General features: G+C 38.7%; 1 protein-coding gene across 1 annotated transcript in view; it reads right to left on the bottom strand.

The window, feature by feature from the left end:
• Window positions 1-8,796, bottom strand: part of LOC102676816 (muscleblind-like protein 2) — a gene marked incomplete at its 3' end in the record, with an annotated part of 35,186 nt that overhangs the window by 9,139 nt on the left and 17,251 nt on the right. Inside the window, exon 5 of the mRNA XM_031509653.1 lies at window positions 6,866-7,084. Within this exon, the coding sequence (XP_031365513.1) occupies window positions 6,866-7,084 (219 nt within the window). The remainder of the gene's footprint in view (window positions 1-6,865; window positions 7,085-8,796) is intronic.

Below are 8,796 nucleotides of genomic sequence, written 5' to 3'. Positions count from 1 at the left end.
TTTTTTTTTTTTTTTTTTTTTTTTTTTTTTTTTTTTTTTTTGATCCAATAAACGCGGTCGGATGAGATGGAAGAAACACTGCGAAATATACAAACTGGTGCTGGTGGAAGGAAATAACAGAGATCGTGGTTTCGGCGTTTACCCGGACCGTGGTTCATGGGTCCAGCTGAAAAAATACAAGTTTGAAAGAGAAAAAAGCAAAATGAACGGAGAGCTCGATATGGCAAGAGCACGTGATCCCCTAAAAAGAAATATCTGTGAACAATTGTTTTTTTTTTAAATTGAATAAAAATACGTGATAATAACGTATATATATATATATACATATATAGATGTATAAGGTGGATAGATAGAAGATGGGAGTCTCCACTCTGCTCGGCAAGTATCTGCGAACTTAATATGACAATGGACGCTCCTGTACGTGGCTCAACGTCTATGGGAGAAGCAGGCGTGTCCTGGTAATTGAAAATAAAGTGAAAATAAAAAAAAAAGATGGATCAAGATGGTAAAGTGGTAAGAAATAATATATATATATATTTATACATATATATATATACATATACACATACATATATACATACATATATATATATATATATAGAATTGAAATATACAAGGAGCGAAAAAGAATATAACCGGAGGATCGCCCCATTCGATCGCCCATCTGGATATGGCTGACATCAGCAACACCTGCAATAATTGGTCGAGCTATCTGTCGAAATTTATTAGTTTCGCCGTGATATCCTTTCGTTCCATCCTGCACTCTCGTGTGTCTCCTCCTTCATCCGCCCTCTCCCCTTTCTCCCTTTGTCGATTTTCTTCGACGTCGAGAGAATCGAAGAATCGATAGAAGAAACGAGAGATATTATTACCATTCTCGATATCATACGCGCGACTTGAACAAGAGAGAAGACGGATGAAAGAGAGAGGGACGAATCCTTTCTCGAAACGACTCACTGGTTCACAAACGATCATTCTGGTCCCTGGAAAGAAATTCACGAAAAATACACATTCTTATAATTTGTCTCATTCACGCTTCGCAACGATGCTGGTTGCCATTGCTCGGCGGTCTTCCTCACGATCTCCAAGTTCCTCGCCACTTCCTGGACACGGACGACGTCGGTTTCATCGAGATTGTATCGAGCGTGTGTGTAGGCGAATGTACGTGTGTAAGGTGCGTGTCACATGTGCGTGCTGAACGTTGTGTAACATTTTGTACGCGGAAATCGAAATATTGTTGGACATGAAGTGATTCTTGCTATCGTCCACCGTGCTTTTTTTTTTTTTTTTTTTTTTTGTTTTGCATCACATCGAAGCGATGGATACTCTTTTTTCTGTGGGTGGTATATATATCTCGCGCGCGCGCGCACACACATACACACACATATATATATATATATAGAAAGAGGACATATTTCGTGTCGCATTGTTTGACAAACATTCAGACATCACGGCGTTCAGCAATTCCGAAGAGTGCATTTTCGAACAGTCGCATTGAATTCGATTAGACGATGGATGGATGGGGAGGGGGACGCGATCCTCGATTAACGTGGTCGATGATACGACGAGAGGTCGAGGTTAATCGATCTAATGGAATATCGTGGAAACGATGCGAGGAGGGAGAGGGGGAGAGGAGAATGAATGAATGAATGGGATGCTCGAAACGGATGGATAGATCAAAGGGCGGAGTGATTAAATCGGTTTATTTGACAAATTCGCCTCGCCGACCGCGATTGCCTTTTTATTTTATTTTATTTTATTTTATTTTATATATATATATATATACGAATTAAACTGTTCACGAGGCAATGATTTCTCCGATCAAACGTTTACGATTGATTTTAGTTGAATGGTGTACCGTATTATTCTATTGGGTTGACCAAAAATACTCTTTGACTTTTGTTTTTTTTTTTTAGAGAAATTCATTATCTAATTGCATTTGATAGATGGAATCTTAATATATAAAAAAAAAAAAAAAAATGGAATTTATTTTTTTTGTAAATGACGAAAATCTACTTTTTAACCAACCCAATATCTAAAAAAAAAAAAAAAAAAAAAAAGAATAAGACAACAAATGACATGAAATATTTTTACAAGATCATAAAGATCGTACAGAGATAGAGAATTATTTAAGACGAAAATTTCGCGATCTTGGTGAAATCGCGCGCGGCCAAAATGGCGGATACGCGGATACGTGGCACGAGCTCGAGGCAAATTTTCAGACGAAGGGTTACTCCATCGGTACGCGGTATGCACCCTTGGGAAATTGAAAACCACTTTTAGAGAATGAGACTTCCCTGCCAACAAGCTGGTCTGCCGCAATCATCCATGTGAGACTTTTTCTTCCATTGTGTCCGGGTGTGGCTGCAGATCTTCTGACGCGCGACGTTGCTGAAAATGTCTTTCTCGCATTCTCTCGTTTCTCTCTTTTTTTTTTCTTTTTTTTTTTATTGTTATTATTATTATTATTCTTTCTTTCGTCTTTTTCCTTCTATTTTCCTTTCCTCTTTTTTTTTCCTCTCTTTTGTTTTCGCCAGTTTTTCTGATTTTCCTCGCTCTTTTCTTTTTTCTTTCCTTTCTTTTTTCTTTTTTTTTTTTTTTTTTTCTATCTATCTATCCCCCGGACAATGGACAATTTTCGGTCCCCCGAAGAGACAGATTCGCGAATGGTCGAAGCGTAGAATCTATCTATTCTCCCCCGTCGTTCGAGGAAACGTATGAATTTTTCCATCGGCTGCCTCTTCAGCTTGTCTGCTTTCTCTTAAACGATACTCTTTCTCCCCTCGTTTTTTTTTAATTTTTTTTTTTTTTTTTTTTTTCCAATTCCTCATCGATCGTTCCTCGAGATCGAGAATCTTGTTAAAATTCGGCCAAAGGGATCAAACGAGCAAACATTTTTTTTTTCAAAATTTTTCACAAAGAAAAAAAAAAAACAGAATCACGAACGATCATGGTCGAGGAAAGATCGCGAGGTGTTATTTTTTTTCTTTTTTATTTTTTGTCTCTTTTTCAACAAAGCTCGAAATTTCCTTCGAATTCGCGAAGATCGTCGCGAGAACGCGTGCAAACGTGAACGAAGACAGGAGAGATCCAAGAAACACGCTCCCAACTTTCTCCCAACAACCCCATCATCGGATCCGAGCGTCTCTCGGACTATCGTTATTATGGATGCGTATCTTTAACATCTTTCCTTCACGTTTATTTATCTATTTTTTTTTTTATCTCGATTTTCATATTACTTTAGAGTTTTTTTTTTTTTTTCTCTCTCTAGGCTCGACAATTCTCGAGTGTAGCGTTTTTGTGTGGGGCAGCAAAACAGCAGCGAGGGTTGATAGCCGGGGTTCGTGCAGCACAGCTTGTCAGCAGAGTGGTGTACGTGTCATTCGTAAAAGACATATCACTTTAACTACTTAATTCTTATTTACAAGATCGTGATCACGCTCCATTTCGACGTGGCAATTTTTGTCGATCGTCTTAGAGAGCTATTGCATAATTATCAATTAATACATACATACATACATATATATATATATATTATCAGAATGTAATGTTTCAACATTAGAGAGAATTAAATATATATATATATATTAATTGTAAAGAAATAGATAAATCGTGTGACAGTTGACATATTGGAAATGGAGCGGTCACGTGTGGCTGCGGAAACATCTTGTACTTTTATTACGACCTAGCCACCGAAACAGGTGATTGGTGTATTGCAACTAGTTCTTTGCACCTGGATAGCTGCGATAGGCTGCTAGAAAGAGAGAAATAGAACAGTGGTGTTTTTTTGGTGATGTTAACAAGAATTCTGCCTCGTGTACTACTCACTACACGCTACGAGAACGGCTGAACATCATACAAGGAATAATGTAGTAAAACTGGACGAACACAAAAGCGACAAACAATGAAGGTTTTGGGGAAAAGAACGTGGGAGAACGGCGTATCGAACGATGGGATCGTTGTGAGTGAGAGGGGAACAAAGAATTAAAAAGAAAAAAAAAAAAAAAAAAGACGAGACAAAAAAAAGAGACGAGAAAAAAATCGTAAATGATCGAAAGAAAATTTAGGAGAGGGGAGAGTGAGATAGAGACTGTACCGTGAGAGAAATGAATTGGATAAAACGAGATAAATGAAAATATAGGAATAACTGGGTTACATAACGTGAGAGAAACTAATATAATATACATCTGGACGATAACCGTATCGAATTTGGCGCCTCGTTTCACTTTTCATTACTTCCTTACAATTATCCGTTGGGTAATAAATTCTGCGTTACCGATCGACACGTTTAATTAACGCGCGCTATCTCGTCGAATGGTGAAGGGGGACGCTAGTAACTTTCCTAGGGACATTTAGTCGATTCATGCTCGACGACACGCTACCCGCTACGGTTATCGCGTTAATTCGAGCACTGCGCAACTATTGGCCAATTTTACTTTGTGGTTAACCTGTCTCACGTGCGACAGTGCCATACATAGAGAAATATATATATATGTATATATATAAATATATATATATATACGTATCGCTATATAATAATACGTAATATATATATAAAAATATATAAATAAATGAATAAATAGATAGATAGATATAGAGAGAGAGAGAGAGAGAGCTCGATGTGTAAATAGCGTGTGTGTGTATATATATATATATATATATATATATACAGTAAGAGAGGGACTACTGCGTTGAAGGGGGAAGCCCGACGTATATACTCGACGTAGATTGGCGAAAAGCAGCGCAGCAACGAAAGCTCCTTTTGACGCAAACCCAGGAAACTGAAAGAGGGTGACAGAGACTACACGTGAAAGATCGAAGACAGAGAATAGATAGAGATAGAAAAAGAAAGAGAGAGAGAGAGAGAGAGAGAGAGAAAGAGAAGATAGAAGAGAAATGACGTGAGGGATGAAAAAGAAAGAGAAGGGGAGAAAGGTTCGATGTGCGGTCAAGTAGGATATGCGTGCACTTCGAGAGTCTTTTGTTCTTCGAGAACGACGTAACTTCCGTCTTTTTCTCGAGGGTTCTCCTTTCAAAGCGCCTCGATACGCATTTACTCGGCTTCCCTTTCGATTCGTTAGACGAACACTGATGGAACGGAACGAATATTCTCTTTCCTCTTTCGCTTTTTTTTTTTTTTTTTTCTTTTTTAAATATTTTTAAATATTTAAATATATTTGCCAACGTTACGAGTTCGGCTCAGAGAAACTGAAAACTCGAAAGTATCCCTTTTTTATCTGCGCAAATTTCGATCGTCCGCATGCAAAATCGCTTCGATCCTCACCGGAGGTAGGCGTGCCAATTAAAGCCACGAATACACAACGTGTAACGGCCAGACTTTCACCACCAATATATCTTTCCGCGAAGCTCAGCCCAGATTCAAACAAGACAACAGCACCGGCTGATAAACCACTTTCCAGCGACGAGAGACAAAAAATAATAGGGATAGGGGAAAAAAAAAAAAAAAAAAAAAAGAAAAAGATAAAGAAAGATACGTGTACAAGACATCCGCACATGAAGCACACGCCACATGGAACTGAAAGAAAGAGAGAAACAGAGAGGCGAGAAGAGAGTTAGAGTGAAGAAAGATGAAAGTGAATGGAAATGGGGGAAAATGTCGCAGGATTTCTTCGATGCGTTTTAACGGGTTTTGGGAATTGGATCTCTTTTTCGCAATAGATTGAAAATTTTTTTTTTATGATTATTTTCAAAGCACTGCCATTTAAAAGTTGAAAGAATAAATCTGATTTAACGATATTTTACTTGTATATACTCAAGAGATTTGGAGAATTTATTTGAAAATAAAATTATCGAAAGAAGGAAAAAATTAAAAAAATATTCTTTTAAAGAAATATCGATAACAAAACAGTTTACTACTAATTACTTACAACTTCCAAGTGGCAGCGTACGTAGATTCTAAATTAATTTGTTTCACCGAAATAAAGTTTCGCAGAAATTTGCTAATGACCACGCAATATATATCTCGTAAGAGATAAGAAAGAAATTCGAGGGACGATTGTTCGCACAATTCTTTCACCGAGTATCAATTCCGAGGGAGTCCCTCGAGAGGAGGAAACTTTCTTTCAAGAAATCCTTTTTTCAGGGATGACGACTCGTTAACGATTCGAGACCGAGAATGGAGATCGCGGCCAGTTTCTCGCGATTCTCAGACAGAAAGAGAGAGAGAGAGAGAGAGAGAGAGATACGGTTCCTGAGAGACTTTTTTTCCTCGACCACGGTGGCCGATTCTTTATCCATCCTCCCCCCCCCTCCGTCTCCCATCTATCTCATTCCTTTAATGACGACAGCTACATCTTTTGTCGCGTGGTCATCGCGGCGGAGGATCCCTGGTCGCGGGGACAAAGATTCAAAGGGAGCTCTCGGCGAGACTTATCGGATATTAGGATGAAAAGGTTTCCTCTTCGCTTCGAGAAGAGAAATAGTGTATATATACTCCCGGTATACTCGTGTCGGGATGCCTCGGGAGTCGGGAAGAGGGAAAAAGGGGTCAAGGTATCCGACGAAAAAGGAAAGGAAAGAGAGAAAGAAAAAAAAAAAGAAAATAAAACAAAACGTAAGAAAAACGTAAGAGGATGATATACTCTGTTTAGAATAGGATGGATGATAAAAATCGAATGATTCGTTGGGATGCTGGTTATAGACAGACAGAAGTGAAAGAAAGTTTAGAATGACAGGAAAGAGAGATAGTTAGCGATGATAGAAAGATACAGTTTGATAAAGAAGAAGAAGAAGAAGAAGAAGAAGAAGAAGAAGAAGAAAGGCAAAAATAGAGAAATAGATAGATAGAGAGAAACAGAGAGAGAGATAGAGAGAGAGAGAAAGAGAGAGAGAGAGAATGCATTACCGCAATGCTAGCCCGAGATTGTGCGGCCTTAATGTGGGCTTGAAGGTGCAGAGGGGGGTGGAAATAGCGGCAGGGGTCCCGATTGCATCGGCCCTTGACAGCGTCCATGCAGACCGTCACAGAGCCGTCCTCGTTCGCCTGCACCGTCTCGAGGGGGTGCGCAAACCGGCACTCCGTCTCGCCGCGTTTGCACGCCCCGCGTTGAAACTCGCGACATACCTACAGCAAGAGCGAACACGCATGGCATGGCACTCTATCTATGTGGCCAAAGGGGGCTGAGGGGCTTGGGGTGGGGCGCAAAACCGGGGGCAGCTCCGGGAACAGTTGGATGAGGCGATAAAGACTCTGTCTATCTGTTTGCGTGTCGTGTGTGTGTCTATCTGTATTTCGTGTGTGCTGTGTATCTGTGGTGCGTAGGAGGAATATAATAATAATAGTAGTAGTAATAATAATAATAATAATAATAACGAGTGTAATAATGTGTGTATCGTTCTTATACATCACGGAGGAGAATGGATCGAGTTTGGATTTTTTTTTTTTTCCTTTTCTTTTCTTTTCTTTTCTAGGACGAGGGGATTTTTTTTATCTTGGGAAGGGCGAAGCAGAATGATAAACGTTCGGAATTGGAATTAGTTTTTTTTTCTTTGTCGAAAGAAATGTGTCTGATCTATGGACATTTACGAATGGCCGAATGGTTGAAATGGTAAACGAAATTAATGGCCATAGGTTATGAATGTATTCTCGTTATTGTTGAAAATATGCGTGTCGCGTGTGAAAGGAATGCGAATAAAGGAGGATGAACGGACGAATTTGAACGAATGCTCGTGGTGCAATTTTGCAACCAAGGAATGAATATTAATCGTGAACGCACGTGAATGCGATTTCGTATGAATGCGTTTGTTTCACAATTTTTTTTTTTCCCGAACAACGTTCGAATTTTTCTTTTATTAAAGTATATCGATATATTCACGATTAATTAATTAGTTGATCGCTCAAGCTTACTTTAATTATTTTATTTTATTTTATTTTTTTTTTTAAATGTAATTTCTGATTCAATTCTTTTATCACATATGTGATAAATGAAAGAAACTGACTTAATAAATCTTGAACATTCAACCGAGATTCCTGGTTAACTACTGTAAAATCGAATGACGATTTGTCAATTCGAATCCAATATGGAAAATGTGATAGACGTATCTCGAATAAATATAGAAGTAGAAAAAGGAGAATCGAGAGAGGATGTGTATATAAAATGATGAAGACAGATAGAGAGAGAGCGACAGCGAGAAAAAGAGAGAGAAAGGTAGAGGCGAAAGTGTGAGAAGAATGCAAAATGGAGAAAGTGAAGTAGTGAAAAGAGTGATCGGCAGAAGGAATCGAATAATGCGAAAGAGCGCCCCATTTATGGATTTGTACGGGTCTGTCCTGGAAGGCGAGAGAGAGAGAGAGAGAAAGACAGAAAGAGAGAGAGAAAAAAACAGCCCACCTGACTTTCTATCGGTTTCTCATCTATTATTTCTGGCCGTCAATATCGGTATCCCGATCCACTGATTCTAAACTAAGCTTCGAAACTACAACACCAACATACTTTCACGATTACGATTTCTCGATCCACTTTTTCTCCCCAATAAATAATATTTTTAAAAAAAAAATTTTTTCCTCACCGATCGACGATATCGAATCAAAAAAAAAAAAAAAAAAAAATACTCGACCGAAATCTCCAAAAGATTTTCAATTTTCAATTCAGAGAGCGGGCCATATCAACGCCCAGAAAAATGAAAAGGGGGGAATGGGGGAGAGAAAAAAAAAAAAAAGTACAGACACATCTAATCACTACACTCTACTACACTGGAACTAAAATACCGTGTTGAATTCTGTCAAATAGGCGTCGCTGGTGTACCCTCGCCCCGCCCAATAAGGTCAAAGGACAC

This window comes from Apis dorsata, unplaced genomic scaffold (genome assembly GCF_000469605.1).
Source record: "Apis dorsata unplaced genomic scaffold, Apis dorsata 1.3 scaffold_168, whole genome shotgun sequence".
NCBI lineage: Eukaryota > Metazoa > Arthropoda > Insecta > Hymenoptera > Apidae > Apis > Apis dorsata.
This window is presented reverse-complemented; position numbering and strand designations above follow the sequence as displayed.